General features: G+C 39.5%; 1 protein-coding gene across 4 annotated transcripts in view; it reads right to left on the bottom strand.

Moving 5' to 3' along the window:
- Positions 1-22,187, bottom strand: part of ASPH (aspartate beta-hydroxylase) — a 211,590-nt gene that overhangs the window by 179,792 nt on the left and 9,611 nt on the right. The window contains exon 1 of one of the 4 annotated variants that reach the window (XM_055318405.1): positions 1,500-1,636. The exons of 2 other annotated variants lie outside the window; for them this stretch is intronic. In XM_055318405.1, coding sequence (XP_055174380.1) covers positions 1,500-1,509 — 10 coding nt within the window. In that variant the 5' untranslated portion in view covers positions 1,510-1,636. Of the gene's footprint in view, positions 1-1,499; positions 1,637-22,187 lie in introns of those variants that run through there. One more of the 4 variants, XM_055318403.1, reaches the window with a different exon arrangement.

Below are 22,187 nucleotides of genomic sequence, written 5' to 3'. Positions count from 1 at the left end.
TGACCTCCAAATAAGAAAACCATTTTTACATACTACCCAACACAGAAGATTACCACAGTGAGCAATGCAATATGTCTCTCTACAAAATGTGGGCTGGGGCCAACAGGTCATTTTATTTACTGGTTGAGGAAAAAGGACATAGAAGATATACCCCCAGCACCTGACTAGGAGTCAGTTAATTACTTAACTGGGTTACAGCAAACTGAATTATAAATTAACCACATATATGAGTTTTGCATAGCATTGTGCTGGGATTTTAAATTGCTATATAAACCCCACACATTTAAAATTTTTAAAAAACACAAAAAGCAACTCACGAATCTGATTTTCAGTTACAAAACGTCACCATTTGGGAGTCAAGCACTGTCAACAGTAGGTCAGAAGTACCAGCTAATTTTACTTCACTACGTGGATTATGTAATCCTCAGAAAAGAGGAGAAACATCTTGTAAAAGAAATAAAGATCGATATCTCATATTCTTCATAATGGCTGCATGAGGCACTTTATCAGAATTGTCAAGTGATGAGACCCATTCTAACCATTTACTCAAAATGATGGGCAAACTAGAGATACTCATATTCTCTATAAACAGACTCCTTCCAGTGTCTACTTAGGCAGCTGAGAGTTGAAATATGTCTTAACATGTCTTTTTTCTTTTTCTTAATTGAAATTTCAACATAATGAGCAGGACGGGAAGACTACAGAAATCTGGAAATGGTATTTTGTTTATGAACACATAGGCCGCAGCAGAGCTGTGGTGGTTTTTACCACTCTGCTACGGTTACCTAATGTAACAAATAAAAATATATAAATAAAAGCCCAAATCAAATTGAAAAACAAAACAAAAACATAATGAGCTAATGTAGCTTACTTTCAGTTAAGTGGAAAGACATACTTAACTTACAAAATAAAGCAAAAACAAACATACACAAAAATGTAAATTCAACACATCGTTAAAGAACACTTGAAGCTGGTAATTCAGTTTAAAAACCAAAATAAAATCCTAGTGTCTTTACTTTCCATTTTATCTCCTGCTTTACAAAAATTACGTCAGTTTCCACATATGGTAAAGCCTGAGTCAAGCTTCGCTTAAACCAATTAAGTGTGCTCACTAATATAAGATCTTGACTCCCACAGGCCTTAAATTTCATATAATTTTATATGAGATCTGAACACACATCATTCTTTAAACTCACTGTAATTATGAGACCAAGGAAGACCACCTGTACATTTTTCTGAAGTTTGTAAAATGTGGTCTCCGAGAGTACAACATAAAAGATATTCTAAGCTAAGACACCGAAACATATTCAGATGAAAGACTGATTACTCTATGAAAAATTAAACTACCACAAAAAGTTGATGTCTCCAGTAGTTCAAAATAGAAAATGTGGAAGCCCTTAGCCAAAAATATTTTAAGAGTACACAACTGAAAATAAAGCTACAAATGCCAGCTAGATCTTAAACCACCGTTCACCCAAACAGTAACAATGTGCCTTTACCTTCAGCCATTTTGGTTTCTTCAGTCCATGAATAATATATATGGAAGACAAAAATCAGAGTGCTACGGGCAGGTATCAGGCACGCCGAACACCCTTCCCTACTAGAGCTTGAGACTGGCCAACTGCTCCACGGGCAAGGCCTCTAGAACTGAAATTGGACCTGACTGCAAACTCTGCTCACCAGTTATTTTTAGAGGCCTCTTCCTCATGGCCAAACACTGCTAATCACTCGGGCTGAAACGCACTCCCAACAACGCAACAGCCTTTCTCTCCCACTTAGGGGATTCTTTTCTCAGTTGGTCCCATCTCCCAATTCCAAACCCTACAAAAATGAAGCACGCTGGATAAAAGGAAATGGGACAAAATTGTGTGGCCAGTTTTATGTCCTTGGAATCAGTCTTCAAAGGTTTCAGCTGAAGGACCAAATCATTCAAAACTGAAACGAGTCTTGCCAAAACACGGGGCCATGCTCAGGACCAGATTGATCTGGCCCTTCAGACTCCTAGCAGATGCTTACATGAAAAAAACCATGACTTATTTTGTTTGAATGCAACAGAACACTAAATAGTTAAGAAATTAATTAATGCTGTAGAATTCTGATTCACAGTCATTACCATCCCAAGTTTAATTCTTCCAACAGCAAAAGTAAAGGGAAAAAAAAAAAGAAAAAAAGTTTAACTAGAGAAGGAGGGAGAGGGAGCTGAGAATGAAAGCATGGAGGGAGAGAAGGGAGGAGAAGAAAGGTGGGTTGGGAGGGAGGGAAGAGGGAAAGAAGGAACCCTTTGGCATGACAGCAGTGCTCTAGGAAACAGGACCTCAGAGAAGCTACTGGAAAGAGAGTGTGCAACTGTATTCTGATAATTTCCACTTCCCTTCAAACCCCACCTCCAAATTGTCCCTTCTGGGAAATAAAACCAGCTCAGTGCTACTACCATTTATTCACTGATTCAAGATTAGCAGTTCACAGAATTCATCAGAGCTTTGATTAGTATATTAAATTAACTTAGCACAAATGATATCCAGAGCAAGGCAACAGCCTTCCAAAATTCTTTATTATGAGTGTCTACATTTTTTTCAGTCAAATGAATGTTCACATACAAATTAAACATTTAAATGTTCTGAAGAGGAGTTAACCTATGGTCCCAGTATCTGATCTGGAACAGAGTGAACAAGGCATCGGGAACAACTGAACAAAACCGACAAGTATCTTAGGTGTCTTCCGACCAAGAGCCCTTTCCCACTCCCCTTTTCTTTCTGCAAAGATCTGTCCTGCTGAAGTCAGGGCTTGCTAAAATGTAACATGATAGTGAATCCTTTGTTGATAGGGCCTTAAGATAACCTGCCATCATGCAAATTTAGTATTTTGGAGGCTTTCTTTTGTCTGGTTGTTTTCAGAGAGAGGGAGAGTGACAACAGACTCATCCTGGGGCCACAGGACACAAAGCCACTACACTCACTTGACCGGGATCCCATTTCTGACTTAAGAGACCCAGATTCGATTCCTGGCTTCTTCACTAACTGATTTAGGGAAGATAACAAGTTTGAAAGCCTCAATTCCCTTGCCTTTAAAATGTGTCTTGGCATGGGGTACCTGTGCAGCTCAGTGGTTGAGCATCTGCCTTTGGCTCAGGTAGTGATGATCCTGCAGTCCTGGGATCGAGTCCCACATCGGGCTCCCTGAAGGGAACCTGCTTCTCTCTCTGCCTAAGTCTCTGCTTTTCTCTGTGTCTCTCATGAATAAATACACAAATAAATATTTATAAATAAATAAATAAAAATAAAAATGTTTAAAAATTCAATTAAATTAAAATAAAATATAAATGTCTTGGCACAAACCAGGCATGCAAATGTTTGTTGAACTCATCCGTGCAACACGTTTCCCATGACTCAAACAGGACATATGCACAAGCCTCCACATCTCCATCCCAGCTCTTTTTCCTGACGCCAGCCTGCAACCGTGACTGCCCAAGCTGCTGGGGCTCCTTCTCTCCCTTGATGGGCCGATGCCAGGCCAGCTGCATTCTAAATTACAGATCTGTGGCCAGTGCTGAACTGAGACAAGAATCACATCTACTAAATCCGAGTATACCTCATCCCTGAGGCTTCTTCAACACAGCTCCAATCATTCCCCCTCCACAAACCACACACATTTACACAACTTTCTCCATCATCTTTTACAAGTTTTGCAGTTTTTTAATAAAATGTTTTATTAACATGTGTCTTATGTGTCACAATAATGACATACCTGTTTATTCTAGATAGAGTGATTAAGATAAATCTGAAATAACATTTAATCTATCATACTTCTTAAGGAAAAAGAAATTCTGAATTCCAAGTAATTACCACTTGTAATAATAACAACTTATTTTTATGACAGGACATGTTTGTGAAAAGTTTAAAAATAAACTCATGTGCATAGAGCAAAATCATGTGTTTAAAACCCAGCAATGAAAACTAAAGTAACAAATTTGCTTAGTCCTTGTAATCACTGCTGGAGCTAACAGCAAATTCCTAGGTCCAGGCAGAGACCAAGTTTCTAACATGTGCTCTGAGACTATTATTATCAGCTTGATGCCACTGGAGACCACAAGAGCCAAGTCTTGCATACACTGGGTCTAAGCTCTCTACTTGCTTCCAAAACATACCAGGGGAAATCCATCAGGCCACTCATAGGTCACACTGACTATTTCCCTCCCCTCACTCAATCAGCTATCATTGCAGCAGTGGTTCTCAAGAACACATCAGAGCCACCTAGAGGGTGGCCCACCCCCAGAGTTTCTGAGTCTGCGGGGCCTGAGAATGTGCATTTCTATCAGGTTCCCACCCAGGTGACTGGATGCGGCTGGTCTCGGGGCCACCACATAAAGGGAACCACTGCACTACTTACTGTTCTACCCATCTCTCATTCTCGGGGTCTGGAGGAGGAAGAAAAGAGTTCTATCTTTTACCAATTTCCAGACCATCATTTTCCTTACTACCTAAATACAACAGTGACAAAATCCTGTTCCTCTGAGGCCCAATGCCTCCCCTTGCCTCACCACTGCCATGGACCACCCCCCAGGGCCCTGTCCCCTCAGTGACATCTTCACCTCCAGACTAGCCACTACCACGTCATGTCACTATCTGTGACATGGCAAATATGACAAGTCCTCTTTCATTCTTTCATCCCCAATGACCTTGTCCCCCTCCATCCTCCATCCAACATTCATTCTGATATTCCTACCAGGATCTTATAAACCCATCCTAATTCACCTTCTTAATCATCTCTTCATCCTTGCTGAACTATCTCTGTAGCTTTCCTGGCACAGTCATCCTCACAGATTCTGTAACCCTGCTAAGAAAGCTCTGTTTGCTTAAGCCCATCATGAGAACTGCAGGACATCATAAGATACCAAAAATATATTTCTTAAAAACACACGCACATACATCTTTTCATGTATATGTAGTCTCTGAGGCAAACATGATCAACTCTGATAACATGAAACCTAATATTAAAAAGCCACCAATATAACAGAAGTAACAAAAGGCAACTCAGGAGACACTGAATAAAATCTACTTAAACACACCACCCCCAGCTAGGAAGCACCATCTCTATATACGGAGATTGAGGTTGTACTGAATATATGATGCACAGAATAAAAACATTCACTTGGATCATAACCCTCCTATTCTTCCAGCTTGTTTTCTTCTTGGATCCTGTAGTTCCCTTGCTTCTACTTTCTTCTGAACCCCTCTTCGCCTCCTTCCTTCATCTTTCCATAAATCACTCCCTAACGCACTAAACCCCTTGCCCCTCAATCCCTTCAGTACATCCATCTGCCATAGATGTCTCCTGGATGAACACATTTATTCACCCTCTCCATGACTGGGAAGGACAGAGAGGCAAGGCATGCCAAATGAAACCATCCCCAGGACACAGTGAAGCCCACCCCAATCAGCCCTGAGGGCTGCCTGTCAATTCCACCCACAGCTATAGAACACTCACTTTCCCGTTCTCCACAAGGACTCTTCCCAACACCTCTGCCCCTAACGTAGTCTATTTTCTCACACTCAGAAAATGCCATCACCTCTTACATCACAGAAAACAGAGCCTCAGCAGGAAACTGTCTTGATTGCACCACCAAACATCACAAACCACCGTTCACCAGCATCCAATCTCTGCTTTCCTCCCAATCCCACTGTTCCCTCACCCTCCTCACCTTTTCACTCTCCTATACCAGCAGCCTCTCTGCCTTTACTACATCTTCACTCAAGCCCACCGCTCCCCCTGCTCTTCTTCCTTCCCATCACAGATGAAATTCTCAACAGAGCTGTAATCTCACTGCTTTCATTTTCTGGTGGCCCGTACACTCCTCACAACCCACAGCCTGCAACCTAGCTTCTGCACACGGTAGTCGCTCTAATGTCACATCAGTTACTTCCAGGTCACTGAACCCCATGGAACATACCTGGAGTCCTCATTTCATTTGTTCTCTCAGAAGAATTCTCCCTCTTTAAACATTCTCTTTCCTTCATTTTCATTGCTTCAGAATCATCTGGCATTTCTTATACCTTGCTGGCCTTTCTAAGCATCAATCTCCTTTGCTAGTCGGGTCTCCTCTAACTGACTTTAAAATGTGGAAATTCCATATGCCTTGGTCCTGGGCCATCTCACTAGTTGACTTTGAGCCACATTACATATGGCTTAAATTCTTCTCTCCTTTGAGGGTCCAAACTCACATAGCTGTCTACTTACTATCCCATTTGAATACTTATAAAAACCCCAAACTCTGCATATACACAACTGAACCCACAATCTTTCCCCTCCTCTCTAGTAGTCTAAATCTCGCGGACACTTCTGTCAAGCCAGCTTCTTAAACCAAAAACATGGAATTCATCCTTGACTCCATTCTCTTCCTTTTGCCTAACCAACCACCTTTCAGAATCTCTCCATTAGGCTGTTGCAAATGGGTTACAACTATGCCAAGATATGAATTCTCCTCAACCCCTGGGTCATCCTTGTCTATTTATCACAGCATGATATTTTTTAAAAATTCATTTTTATGTGCCATGACATAAAAAAATGAGAAAATGTGTCTCAAATCACCCATATTTCTTCCTCTTTACTGGGCTCACTCAAATCCATGCTACCATCATCTCCTTGGCTACTACAATACTTTAACATGCCTTTATTGCTCCATTAAACAGTCACAATATTTTTTTTTTTAAAGATTCATTTATTTGAAAGAGAGAGAACAAGGGAGTGTGGAGTGGAGAGGGACAGAGAGAGAGATAATCTCAAGCAGACTCCCCTCTGAGCATGGAGTCTGATGTAGGGCTCTAACCCATGACCCCAAGATCATGACCAGAGCCAAAATCAAGAGTTAGGTAGATGCTTAACGAACTGAGTCACCCAGGGACCCCTACAATATCTTTTTTCAATCCAATTATTACCTTCTAAAAATCCCTGAATGGCTTCACACTATTCTTATGGTAAAATTAAAATCTTTAAATTAATTAATTAATTAATTAATAATAAATAATAAATAAATAAAAATCTCTGATGTGGTCTATAAGGCTCTATTTGACATGGCTCCAGCCTACCACTCTGGCTTTCATTTTGTGTCATTTCCTGTAGCTGTATATGTTCCAGAGACAAAAAAAAAAAAAAAAAAAAAACTCACCTTGCTCTAGTCCTATCTCAAAGTCTCTGCACAGGCCATGCTCTCTTCTTGAGTCTCAACACTTCTTGAATGTCAATCCATGCTACCAACACATATGTGTCCCCAGCCTAGCTATCCTGCTTGTTCTGCTTAAATCCCACCTCTTTAAGGAAGCCTTCCCCAAATACTGTGACAGCATCTTCCTTTTTCATTGTTTCTCTTTATTATTACTATTTTTTTCATCATGATAAGTATACTCTTTAATCCCCATCCCCATTATCCCCCTTCCCCCACCCACCTCCCCTCTGGTAACCATCAGTTTGTTCACTATAGTTGAGAGTCTGTTTCTTGGTTTGTCTCTCTCTTTTCTTTGGCTTGTTTTGTTTCTTAAATTCGACATATGAGTGAAATCACTCATGTGTATTTGTTTTTCTCTGACTGGCTTACTTCACTTAGCATTCTACTCTCTAGCTCTATGCATGTTGTTGTAAATGGCCAAGATCTCATTCTTTGTTATGGCTGAATAATATTCCATTATGTACATACACCACTTCTTTATCCATTCAACTTGAACATTGGATTGAACACTTGGGACTGCTTCCATATTTTGGCTATTATAAATACTGATGCAATATACATTGGAGTACATATATCCCTTTGAATTAGTGTTTTGGTATCTTCAGTGTAAATAGCTAGTAGTGTGATTATTGAATCATAGGGTAGTTCTATTTTTAATTTTTTGAGGAACCTTCATACTATTTTCTAGAGTGGCTGTGCCAATTTAGATTCCCACCAATAGGGCAAGATGGTTCCTTTTCCTCCACATCCTCACCAACATTTGTTTCTTGAGTTTTTTGATTTTAGGCATCTGACAGGTGTGAGGTGATGCCTTGTTGTAGTTTTGACTTACATTTCCCTGATGACGAATGATGTTAAGCATGTTTTCAAGCGTCTATTAGCTATTTGTACGTCTTCTTTGGAGAAAAGTCTGTTCATGACTTCTGCCCATTTTTTAATTAAAATATTTGGTTTTTAGGTGTTGAGCGGAATCAGTTCTTTATATATTTTGGATAGTAACCCTTTATCAGATACATCATTGGCAAATATCCTCTCCTATTTTATAGACTGCCTTTTAGTCCTATAGATTGTTTGCTTCACCATGCAGAAACTTTTCGTTTTGATGTAATCCCAAAGTTTATTTTTACTTTTCTTTCTCTTTCCTCAGGAGACATAGAAAAATGATGCTACAGGAAACATCAGAGAAATTATCGCCTGTTCTCTCTTCAAGGATTCTCATGGTTTCAGGTCTCACATTTAGGTCTTTAATCCATTTTGAGTCTATTTTTGTGTATGGTGAAAGAAAGTCCATTTTTCCCAACACGATTTGTTGAAGAGACGTTTTCCCATTGTATATTCATTCCTGTGACAGCATTTACTAATATGCTCTCCCAGTAGTATGTACCTCTTCATAGAGGTATTTCATTGGTATTTAGTTCTTAATCTCTGTCTTCCGCCAGAATGCAAGTTTCATAAAGCTAAGGACTGAACCTGCTTTGTTCATTACTGTACATTTGCCTTGCACCTTGAAAGAACTCAACAAACATTTTTAAAATGCATAAACTCCCTCTCAAATTCTTGTCATTATCCAAGTAGTCAACCCTTTTTCTGCCAAGACTTTAGAAATAAGGGTGTATAGTTTAGTTTCACATGTCATGTCACTTCAAGTTTCCTCCATCTCCATGGATTATCTTAAAATTAATTTGCAAAAGGAAGAGACCTATCATTAGTTAAGAGAAATAATAAGAAAGAAGCCCAGTTTTGCCAAACACTGGTTATGAACTCAAGCTGGTCTATGACCAAGTTTTCATTGTTTTGTATCAGATAAATTCCTCACTGATCCATTTTTGGTGACTAACAACTACGTTGAACATAAGAAGGCCCACTTGGCCCCACAGCCAGATGCCTTACACTGCTCTCCTGACTGACCCTGTATAGAAAAGGCACAAGTGGCTGGAGGAGTGGTGGCAAGGGTTGTATTAGAATTTAAGAAAACAAAACTGAGCAAGTCATTTCCATTTTTTTCAGTATGAGTAAAGGAAAGTGAAATACTAGCTGTATCTATCATATATCAGCCCCTTATTTTTTAGAACCTTTATTACTCTTTGGAACCCCAGATTGAGGAACCACTGCCCTAGCTTACACCTATGTTTGTGTTCTGGATTCCGTGTTCTCTTCTGCAGGGATGAACACAAGTCCATCCACCACCTCATGAATCTGTAACATACCAAAGCTCCTTTGGTGAGGTGCTAAAACCATAATATAAATGGCAGTGAATTCCAAAAGCTCATTCCTCACACTAGGTCCAATGAGTTAGTGCTTTATAGTTCTCACTACAAAGGACTCAAGAAGGAGAAAACACTTAGAAGAAAAAGCGCTCCTTTGCTAATGGATCATCTGTACGTGGGTAACAATTATTAGTGGTGTTTAGTTATTATGGAGTTCAAAATCAGACAGTCTACTGCTGAGCTAGGAGTGGCAGAAGGTATTAAAAAAAAAAAACACGGGAGTTGTGGTGTCCATTCAAAACTGAGGTAGGGAAAAAAAAAAAAAAACTGAGGTAGGGGATCCTGGGTAGCTCAGAGGTTTAGCGCTTGCCTTTGGCCCAGGGTGTGATCCTGGAGTCCCGGGATTGAGTCCCATGTTGGGCTCCCTGTGTGGAGCCTGATTCTCCCTCTGCCTGTGTCTCTGCCCCTCTGTGTGTGTGTGTGTGTGTGTCTCTCATAAATAAATAAATAAAATCTTAAAAAAAAAAAAAAAAAACTCTGAGGTAGTGAGAAGTTGTTCAAGCAAACAAAAAGTTTTTTTTTTCCCCAAAACTAAAAACAGTAATATGAAAAAAAGCCTAGTCCCACTCATTTACCTCAAAATGGGAGGCAATGACACCAGGTCACAAAGCTAAGAGGTATGACCACAACTGATTTGCAGCTATGTCCCCAAAAGCTTTTTGACCTAAACCTCTTTAGACAGCAAAAGCTCCAAAGCCAACCTTCCTCACCAGTTCCCACTTTCTAGGACAAAAGAATTCAACATTTATAATAAAGTGTCCTATAGATGTAAATAGGGAGAGAAGGGAGAGGGGCATATAAAAGCCCTAGCACAGTAGATTCAGGTGTAAACTGCAAAACACATGAGTCTTAGAGGCAAATTATTAGAAAATCACAGGCCAAAAAAATAGAAGAGGCAAGATGATACTGCCCCAAAGCAGACCACATAGGGAGAGCTCTTCCCCCACTTCAGGCCCTCTTGCCTCACTGCTAATAGGAGACAAATTCTGCACTGAAAATCAGATCTGATTTAAACCAACAGACTAGAAATACAGAGTGACTGGCACGTTTAGGAATTTGTCCCAAAGATGGTCAAGAGCCTCTGCCACCCACAGACTAATCTAGTCCAACTAAGCACAATGACTGGAAGAAAATGAAGCTTTCTATCATTGCACTGTTGGACAAAGACTGCTAAATAAAACAGCTGCAATGCATGTATTAGGACAGCCCGTGAAAACCTACCAGCATTTGACCATTCTGGCACCCCAAAATGGCTACTTGGTATGACTCAAAAAACAACATGTATTTTCTCAATGTTTTATTATTATTTATTTATTATGTTCAAACACACACAAAGCTGAAAGAAATTTACAAAGAATACCCATATACTATCACTTAGGTCTACTATGAACATTTATAATGCTTACGGCATGTCAATTCATCCTTTTATATCCAACTACTAATCTACTTTATGTGGGTAGTATGTCTCAAAATAAATTGTAGACACTGGTTCACCTCCCGTAAGTACTTGAGCTATATCATAAACTATAGTTTAATATTTCTTTATCATTTTTAACGTAAAATTACATGAAATGAAATGTTCTAATTTTAAGTGTATGCTCTGAGTTTTCACAAAAATACACACTGCATAACCCAAATTCCTGTCAAAACATATACATTAACACCACCCCTAAGTTCTCTCATGGCCCTTCCCAGTCACTTCAGTCACCTTCCATCCCGACCCCAACCCCAGAGGCAGCCCCTTTGTTTTCCTTCCTTTTTTTTACTTTAAGTGAAAAAAATTCTTGAAATTTCTAAAAATGGCATGGCACCATATGTGCTTGTTTGTGTAAGGCTTCCCTCCTTTAGCTTTACGTTCCTGAGAGCCAAGTACGTTCTCTGTAGTAGCAATTCATTCTTTTCTGTTGCTAGGTAGTATTCCACTGTATAAATATATCAGAGTATATCAGAGTGTGGCCATTCTACTATTGGTAGAAACCTGGACTGTTTCCCATTTTGGATTTTTATATACAAAGCTGCCAGGGATATTCCTGTCCAAGACTATTGCTTGCATATTAGAAATATCTGCCTGCATTTCTCTCGGGTTAAATCACTAGGAATTGCTGGATTACAGGCCACACGTACATTTAGTACTAAAAGCAACTGCCAGACCTTTCCCCCAAAGTGGTTCTACCATTTTATATACCTACTGAGAATGTGTGAGAGTTCTTTTGTTCTAGGATCTTGCTAACATTTGGTGTTGTTAGTCTTTTTAATATTGGCCATTCTGGCAAGTAAGCAGTTGTGTCTCACTGTGGCTTAATCTGCATTCTCCTGAGGACCAATGTTTGAACACCTTCTTCATGTACTTATTGGCCATTGATCTCCTCTTGGGAACTGTCTGTTCAAATCTTTTGCCTATTTTTGTATTGCTTTTTAAAATTGAATTGTAGGAGCTCCTTGTACCTCCTTGACACCTACTCTTGTAATAGATCTATGTGTCACAAAATTTTCTGCCAGGCTGTGACTTTCCTATTCATTTTCTTTTTTTTTTAAGATTTTATTTATTTATTCATGATAGACACAGAGAGGGAGAGAGGGAGAGACAAAGGCAGAGGGAGAAGCAGGCTCCATACAGGGAGCCTGACATGGGACTCGATCCCGGGTCTCCAGGATCACACCCCGGGCTGAAGATGGCACAAAACCGCTGGGCCACCGGGGCTGCCCCCTATTCATTTTCTTAAAGCATCTTTTGATGGGTAAAAGTTTTTAACTTTGATACTATCATAATTTTATTTTTTAAATTTTTTATGTATTACCAAATTGGAAAATCTAACTTAAACCTTAACAGGGTTCCATGCTTCACACTCTGAAATGTGACATCTATTCTAGCACTTGGACCTGTGACATACAATCACTGACAGAAGTTTTATCACTGACTCAAACTCTGTGCCAGTGAGAAGGAAGGTCAGAAAGTCAAAGGCCAGGTCAAAGACATGATGTCAACTAAATATCACTTAGTGGTAAATATCACAGCATGTAAAAGCAAGAGAAATTTTGATAACTTTAAGGAATATTTTCATTAACTATGAAGAGTCACATAAAAATCTCTAAGCCAGTTCTTTTACTTTCAAATTCAGCTGGATGGAATAAATCTAATTCCTTTGCCATCCAACAGCCCCATCAATACTTGAACCCCTTTACTTTTTTCAAAAACTAGTTTACTTGTATATTTATTTGTATGTTTGTTCTTAACTTTTCATGACTCACAAATTTAAATTACCAGACCACTAAAGAAATCAGAAAGTTTCTCTTTACTGTAACTTTCACCCCATACACCTGGTAAAATCTTTAGAAAAATCACAAAAAGCAATGCATTTTAGAGAGAAGGCTCTAGTTTACTTACCTATGAGCCTTTGTGGAGTAAAATATAATTTAATTTTAAAAATTTGTATGTAAAATAGACATCAAGAATTCAAAGGTGAGCTGGAGGGTCAGCTGAGAGGACATTACCAAGATAAATTAGGAAAATTTAAATATGGACTTTAGGTTAAGTAACAGTACTATAGCATTGTTAAATTTCCTAAGCGTGATAATTACTTTGTGGTTATGTTGGTGCATATCCTTGTCCTTAGGAAAAACATGCTGAAGAATGTTATGAAGACTTAAAGTATTATGGGGTAAAGTACTATAATTTAGCTTTCAAATGGTTCAGCAGCAAAATGAATATATAAAATGGTGTGTTTGTAGTAGTGAAACAGAATGCAAAGGCATCAAAATATTAACAATTGGTAAATCTAAATGAACTTTTCTTGTAACTGTCTTGAAGGCTGAGATGTTTTCATATTAAAAGGTTGAGAAAATACAGATTTCCAGGCCCATTCTAGTCCTAAAGAATTAGAAGCTCCAGAGTTAGGGCAAAAATCTGAAATGCTAAGAGCTCCAAAGTTAATTCATGATTCAACTCTGGATAAGTAAACAATTAAAAAAAAAAAAAAAGCTCCAAGTTCTAAAGATGCTTCTGGAAACACTAGAAAAATCTGAATATGGAGTGTATTTAGATAACTTCTTGGGTTTGATAACTCTATTGTGGTTATGTAGGAGAACGTCCTTGTCCTTAGGAGATACATGGGGAAATAGTTAAGTGAGTTAAATTGCTATGATGACTAGAGCTTACTTTCAGAGTTCCAAAACAGAAGAGAGAAAAAGGAAGATAGATATATATACACACAGAGAGAGAGCAAACATGCAACGTGCTAACAGTTGGTAAATCCAAGCAAAGGGTATACAAGTCTTTCACCATATAAAGCTTTTTGCTGTTATATGGGTTTAAAAGCTTCCAGACAGAAAGAAAAATATAAAAATAAAAACCAAATTAAACTAGTTTTGAAAAAGAAGTAATAACAAGTTAAGGATCAAGTCCTAAACAAAGTGGTAATAAAGAGGACATGAATTCAGCCACCGGTTTCAAACTCATTAAAAACCCAAGAGAAAGCTGCCTCTACTCAATGTCTCCTACATGCAAGTTCTGCTCACAAACCTCCACCTGCTTGCTGGACATTTTCCACCAGATGCCCAGACTTTTGCCTCAAATGCACCTGGGAGAATAAACCTAACTTCTGCACCACCCAGAAGTTGCTCAAACCTGGGAAAATGGAGAGATCCCCCAGGAGGGCCCTGAAGACCAGCCTCACCATCCCCAGCATTTCCCTTCCTCACACCATGTCTGACACACCACCTCAGCCATGGCCTCAGCGAAAGCTCCTCCTCCTCTGAGCAGACCCCCATAACTGGCTGCCCAACAGCAGCCCCCACAGTTGAAACCACAATTCCAAGCACAGCCTACCCTACACAGTGGGATTCTCACCTCCTTCCTTCTGGTTGCTAAGAACACAATCACTGAAGGGGATTCTCCATCAGTCATAGCACACAGGCGACTCCCTCTGAAACTAGAAGCAATTCACACCACCAAACCCAACAAAATACTAGGCCTTAAAAAAAAAAAAAACAAAAAACAAGCAAACAAACAAACAAAAAACACATCTACTACTTCAAGTTTCTCTCAGCTTGTCCTCAAGGGTGAGTTCATTTTGCAAAAGCGTGCTAACCCTGTTAAAGTCCACCTTCCCAGCCAGGCCATTCTTTTGTAGTGTGTGTCTTTCCCTCTGGGCACTAGCTTCCCCTCAGAGTTTGATGCCACCCATGAATTTAACAAGTGTTAAGCGGGCAGGGCTCCCTTCAGGTTGACAGCAGCCTATTCAATCAGTGCTCTGTGGGTACCATTCCACAGTCCAGCTGTGATTCAAACTATACCATATGACTCATGTTTTGCCAGCTTACACACAGGGAAAGATTTTCAGAGATGGTGTTAAATACCTTGGCGAAGTCAGGAAAAATACCCAGATTGTGGCCTGACCACTAAGTCTAGAAAGCTGATCAAAATGCACAGTTGTTTTCTTTTTGAATAACTTGCACCACTAAGTCTAGAAAGCTGATCAAAATGCACAGTTGTTTTCTTTTTGAATAACTTGCACTTAGTAATCCTGTTTGCATCTCCTACTCTTCACAGCTTTCTCTTCTATGCACTTAAAAATAATTTTTAAGCCAAGAATTTGCCTAGGGTTGTCATGAGACATCAGTTTAGTTACCGTGAATCTACCTCTCTTTAATAAGAATGGGCCATTTGTCTTTTGGGTGTCTTTGCCATTTCTTCCAATTTTCTTGATTCCTCAGAAGTTGATGACCTTGAAAACTTTAGTTGGAGTTGGAGTTTTGAGTCTTGAAAAGGCTCCGATCATTCTCATTTTAGTCTTCCTTTCCCTCCTCCTTGATCATGCACAGCTCATTCATCCAACAAATACTTACTGCTCTGCAGCCCACAGAACAGTGACATTCCTAAAGGCTTGGTGCTAGACTGTACTGCTGTATTCTTTCCCCATTGAGCATGGGGCCTGGAACACAGGAAGCCCTCATTCACTTCATTGGGCAATTTACAGGGGATTCCCACAAAAATCTAAATATATAAATTACTTTTTGTCCCATCTAAATGGTAAAGCAAGTGTAAAATACTTGAGTATTTTAAAAACAACACAGCGCTGGTGAGCAGGCTGGTTCTGGGTGAGGGAAAGGAATGGCAGGGCAGGTACAGCTAGAACTCCATCAGCTTCATCAACTGGCTGCCTTGCCCCACACACCAAGTCTGTCCATTCCCTCCTGATCCCGCCTCAGTTCAAAACCAAAGTGATGTTCAAAGTCATCACGTCTAGAGATGTCATGCAACTCGACTCTCGCTGACTCGTTTTGCTCCAAACTCCCTCCACAGCCGCTTCCTCCGCTCCAGTTTCACCAAATGTACCCCTCCCCGTCCCCGTAACTGAGGTCACTCAGAATAAAAGTCACAAGGACCCACTGTCCTGAACTCAGCCAGTACAACAAACACTGGTCTCTCGGCAATATTCCAGAATAACCCAGTGGGCTGCTGAAGGCCCATAGGAGCATAACCCTGATAAGACATGACTAGCTAAAAAAGGCTAGTCTCAAAGCTCTACGTAAGTTATAGAGAAATGAATGTTTAAGCAGAAAGCACAGGTATGCTTTACATGTACTGTGCTTCTGACCGGGTGGGGCCTCTCCTGTAGCAGTGGGTAAATATTTTTGATACTATCCTGGATAAAAGTATTGCCCTTAAGTGGAACATTTCTGGTCAACATAATTCAGGTCAGCAAAACAAAGCACTTTCAGCTCTATGAACTAACACTGATTTTAAGGCACAAAGTAATAAAAATCACAGGACAGTAAATTTTAAAAGGCTTCCACAGTCTTCTCCATGCATCTGAATATTCATTCAACAAATACTTGAAGACCCTACTCTATGCTGCAGCAGGGAACAAGAGGCACCACTTAGCTTACAGCCCCAGTGGAGGAGAAAAATCAAATGAAAATAAAACTAAAATTCACTTTGCTAAAATACTGTATTAGGGCGTACATTCCATGTGGATAAAAATAATCACTCAAGAAGAATCATAATCTTGAATTTTAAAGATAAAGCATTCTAAGGTACAATCTGTTCCAAAATCCTCTTTATATATGTTAGCATGGTTCAGTTCATAGTTTTTTCATTTTTTAATCAAAACTGATAACACCTTGGGGTGCCCATGTGGCTCAGTCCTTTGAGAGTATCTGCATTCAGCTCTGGTTGTGACCCTGGAGCTCTGGGGACTGCCCCAAGTCAGGCTCCCTGCTCGGCAGGGAGTCTGTTTCTCCCTCTGCCTTTCTCCCTGCTTGTGCGTGCATGCACTCTCTCTTTGAAATAAATAAAATCTTTTAAATAACTGACAAAACCTTCTTTTTTTTTTTAAGATACATTTATCTGAGAGAGAGAGAGCATAAACAGAATGGGCAAAGGGAGAGGAAGAGAGAACCTAAAGCAGACTCCACACTGAGCCTGAGGTGAGGCTTGATCTCACAACACTGAGATCAAGATCTGAGCTGAAACCAAGAGTGGGAGGCTTAATCAACTGAGCCACCCAGGTGCCCCCAAACTGACAAAATCTTATTTTAAATTAAGGAGGAAATAGTCATAATTCTTAGAAAGTTATTTTGAAAGCCAAAAAAAAGGAAACAAAAATTTAGAATTTTATCATTCACATAAATACTTCTGGCCTATATTTGAGTCATATCTAAAAATAAAGTAATAGGAAAATCAATTCTTACAAAGTAGGCAGCGTTTTTATGATTTCACAAAATACAAAACAAATAAAATGGCTATTTCTGCTGAACCTTTTTCCCCATCTGAATATACTAATTGCCAACAAGAACAGCTTCCATGGAGATAGCTATTACTGTCTGGAAACTATTAGCATGGTGCCTAAATAGGACCTATTAAAGGACCTGACCTATTTAAGTGATTCTCCACATCAACAAAGTACTCACACCCCTAATAATTTTGCTCTTTATTTCTTCAGCTCCAACATTTAAACAACATCAGTAAGAATTTTTTTAAATCTGCTTTCTTGCCCATAACGTCAACCTGGAGGAAAAAAAAAAAAAAATCCACTCACGTAATGCATAATATCTGAGCACTTACTACATTTAAGGTGGTATGGAATATATAAAAACACTTCTATTCTCAGTGCCCTTTTGATTAACTAGAAGGAAGACTTTTACCATATTTGTTCATTCCAATATTTACTGAGTACTTACTATGTCCAATCACTTAAGCACTAGAGATAAAAAGAAAACAAAACATGTTTGCCTATATAAACATTAAAAGTAACTCTCTTCACCCTAGCACTTATTCTAGATCACAGTGAGCAAATTACAACCTCCTACTTTTATGTGGACCATGAGCTTATGAATGTTTTCACCTTTCAGATCAAGTGAAAAAAAAAATCAAAGACAGAAACTTAATAACAGGAGAAAGATATATGAAATTCCAATATCTGTGTCCATGAATAAAGTTTTATTGGAACCCAGTTAAATTTGTCTGCTTACACTTCTGTCTGCGGCTGCTTCATGCTATAGTAGCAGAGCTGGGTAGTTGCAAGGGAGATTGTATGATGGCAATGCTGACCCCTGATCTAAACCCTGATGGTAAAATAAATAAATAAACAAACAAACCCTCATGGTAATCCTCTACAGCCAATGACTGGTGAGACAGGCAGGCCTCAGCCAGTCTAAACCAGTAGGAAGCAAGGGCTCTTACTCTGAGCAGATGAGAAAAAGAAGCCCCTCTTCTTCTAATGAACATGAACAAGGAGGCATGCAATCCCAACTGCCACTGGCTACCATCTTGCCCCCCGGAGAGGAACCAATCTCAAAGTGACACCTATGCTGAGAATGAGAGCAGAGAAGCAGAAGGAACACAAGTCTCTGAAGATATTTCAAGCCACTGATCATACCATATCTGGAATGATCATACCACATCTTTTTAAATGGAGTAAATTCCTAACTGTTTATGGAAGTTTGAGTCAGGGATCTTTTCCTAACACAAGTGCCGCCCTTACAGTCAAGCAAGAATGGAAGGCCACAGATCACTACAGTTCAAAACAAAATGTCTGCTTTGTTCATGGGAATATCACTATCACCACATTCAATAACTGTATTAATGAAATGCTTACTATGTGACAGTTTGTAGTCAATCTTTGTGACTATGATGCAAATACTGATCTCCTTATTTTAAAGATGGAGAAAAGTTAAAGATGTTAAGAGAAGTGTGATGACTTACTGAAGGTCAACCATGAGTGACAGAGCTAGTACTCAGGTCCGGTCCAGTCTGCCATTTTGTTGTCTGAGATCTGATTGGGTCACACTTTCATCTGCTGAAGCAACTAATAAATGAATGAAGATGCTAAAGTAGTGATATGTGGAGAGTGCTACGGAACCTCATGCTTGGGAGCCTAGGGGTTACGAAGCCCAGAGTATGGGAGAGCTAGGAGGACTAATGAAGGAGCTAAACTGTAAAGGATATTTAGGAGTCACGCAAGGAAAGGCAAAGTGAGGAACTGTCCTAGAAGAAACAGCATGTGTACATTCAGAGTACAGAAACTGACTGAATACAGCTTATTAGTATAAACAGAGAGAGGGAGCCAAAGAATGGCTAGAAAGGGTAAGAGGGGCACGACCCTGAAGTGTTCCTTAGATCATGCTACAGAATTTAAACTGTCTCAAGTACTTGAGGAACCACTTGAGGTTTTCAAATAAGGAAGGGGCATGACCTACTTTCTACTTTATAAAGATAGCTTTGACAGAGGGATGAAACAGAGCCAGTTAAGAGTGATCTAAGCAACACCTAAAGGATCTAAAGTGTTCAACTGAAGGAGCTTTACAATCAGAACTGGAATCCCAACTCCAGTTCTCACTGTTACTAGCTTTATGATCTTTGACAAATTAATCTTCCAATTCTTCACCTACAAAATGAGGAGCTAGAGAATCAGTATGAGAACTAAATGCTAAGCTGAAGAAGCACACAATGCTTGACATACAGTAAGGACAACTCGCTAAGTGGCAGCTAGGTTTGTGCTCTGCCATTATTTACCAGTTACGTTTATAGCTCAGGAGCACCAAGTACTGGGAGCTATCAACAGACAGAAGCTAAAGTTATGAGAGCATGCGGCATGGGACTAGAGCAGGACCTAGCAGAGAACCTTGGGGAAGAGGATCCTTCAGGGAGCAGATCAAGAAAAGCAACAAGAGCCCAGCAGATCTGGGGTTAATGTAGTCTCTGCTGACTCTGACTAGAAAGACCTAAAGGGAAGCAGAGAAGAAAAGGAGCCCATATTACTCATTTGTGGTATTTGGCTGGGTAGAGGATACCTTCTACAGAGTAGAAGGAGGTTTTGTGTTCTGTTTTGTTTCTCATTAAATGAGAAAAACTAAAGAAAGAGGAATAGGCTCTGGGAAGGGGTAGAGAAGGAGAGGTAGGTAAGTGATGGCTCTTCCTCAGGGGTAGGTAAGTGATGGCACAGGTCTGTGAGGACGAGGTTTGGACACAACAGTGAGGGGACTCTTGGGCAGCCAAAAGCTCCCATCCCAGCCTTTGCTTTTCTCATAGGTAGGTGGGGGCCCACAGGTCTGTAAGAGCTGCGATTGCCAAGATTTTAAATTCCTTCTATCTGTGGTACACCCTCCACCCTACTGGGCCTCCTCCTCAGTCTAAAGAAAGAAAAGGGGCTGTACTAAACTACACATTAAAGATACACTTCATGAGCTCAGTTTTTGCTTTCTCTCATGTGACAATTAGAATATCTTGCCAAGATTCTCAACTGTACCAAGCTTCTGCAGCCATCCCATGTCCCAGACCTCTCTCTCTCCACTCGGGGGTTAAGGGATATAAACTGGCCTTATGTCTGTTGGCTCCCAATGTCATGCACCTCGGAGGCCAAACCCCACCCATCATGCAAGAGATGACAGACTTTTATTAAAGATTTGTTTCTTTCTTTATTTATTTAGAGAGTGGAGGGAGGGCCTAAGGGAGAGGGAAAGAGAGAATCCTCAAGCAAACTCCTCACTAAGCACAGAGCCCAACTTGGGGCTCAACCCCAGGGCGCTGAGATCATGACCTGAGCTGAAATCAAAAGAGTTGGCCACTCAACCAACTGAGCCACCCAGGCACTCTGAGATGCAAGACTTCTTAAGGACGCCCCTGATTTCTCCACACAATGGGAGGAAGTCATGTCAAAATGGAATTGGAAGTACTAAGGCATTGAGCTCAAGGAGTTGAACATTTAAATACCTAGCACTGAAAACATGGGTAAACATCAAATAACAACATATGGAAGGACTACAAGACATTGTTGAGGGGCCAAGTGAGGAGGAATATCTCGAAAACATGTAATTTCTTCCAATCAGTATTGATCTGAGCTACTGAGCCTTAATTTATCCTTATTCAGTCATCTTAAATGTCTCATTGATTACAAGAGAATTCTGAAAAAGTAGCCTGGGGACTTATTAGCATAAATACTGTACTACCTCTAGAAGAAAAAATAAAAAGTTGCTATGAGCTTGCACCTTCATGTACATGAATTTCACCTTAAAAATGTCCTATCTGTATAATCTTACAGAATACAAGAGAAATGGAAACACGAGGCACCTAAATGTTTGGCATATAAATCTACTAGTACCTCCATGAGACACAGCCCATCAGTAACTGTATCTCAGATCTGCGTCAGGTACCCTAGACCTCCAGGTATATTTACTGGTTATAACTAAATGGACTGAATAGTTAAAGCCCATAAAATAATCAAATTAACTTGAAAGTTCCAGAAAATAAGTATTATATACTACTCATGAAAAGAATCAGTTCAGTTTTGAATGAAGTAATGTATCCAGGGCTAATCATTACTACTTAAGGAGGAAAATGGGCACCATACCAAGTCAGCCCAACTAAATTACGAGTATCAAATCATCTACCGTCTCACAGGTATTAGAATATCCAATGTATTTGTAAAGACTTTTTACTTCAATAAACTCAAAAAATTCTGTCTAAAATATAACTCGAATTTAAAGATATTTAATATTTAGGGGGGCCTGGGTGGCTTAGTTGGTTAGGCATTCAAATCTTGATTTCAAAAAAAAAAACAAATCTTGATTTCAGCTCAAGTCATGATCTCAGGGTCATGAGATCAAGCCCCAAGTCAGGCTCCAAGCTGGGCATAGAGCCTGCTTAAGATTGTCTCTCTCCCTCTGCACCAAACCCCTACCCTAGCTCATGCTCATGCTCTTGCTCTCTCAAAAGAAAAAAGAAAGAAGAAAAGAAAAGAAAAGAAAAGAAAAGAAAAGAAAAGAAAAGAAAAGAAAAGAAAAGAGAAAAGAAAAGAAAGCCTAACAGGATAGCTTTATAACTTGAAAATAGGAAAAAAAAAAGAAAATAGGCAAAGTTTCTTCGACAAGATAAAGAGAACAAAAACCATTAAAAATGAAGAAGACATCAATATAAAAATATCTGCTCTTCCAAAGATACTATTTAAGAAGGTAAGCTATAGACTGGAAGAAATTATTTGCAACACATACATCTGAAATGTATTGCAAATACATGTATTTGATACATCTGAAATGTATTTGCAATACATATATCTGAACTTCTATCTGGGATATATAAAAGCTACAACTCATTAATAAAAAGACCAAAAAAAAAAGGGCAATAAAAAATAGGCAAAAGAAGTAAATGGAAAGAAACTTTGCCAAAGAAGATAATGTATATGACCAATAAGCACAAGAAAAAG

This window comes from Nyctereutes procyonoides, unplaced genomic scaffold (genome assembly GCF_905146905.1).
Source record: "Nyctereutes procyonoides isolate TBG_1078 unplaced genomic scaffold, NYPRO_anot_genome, whole genome shotgun sequence".
Taxonomy (NCBI): domain Eukaryota; kingdom Metazoa; phylum Chordata; class Mammalia; order Carnivora; family Canidae; genus Nyctereutes; species Nyctereutes procyonoides.
Note: the sequence above shows the minus strand (reverse complement) of the source record. Positions and strands in the feature narration are given on the sequence as shown.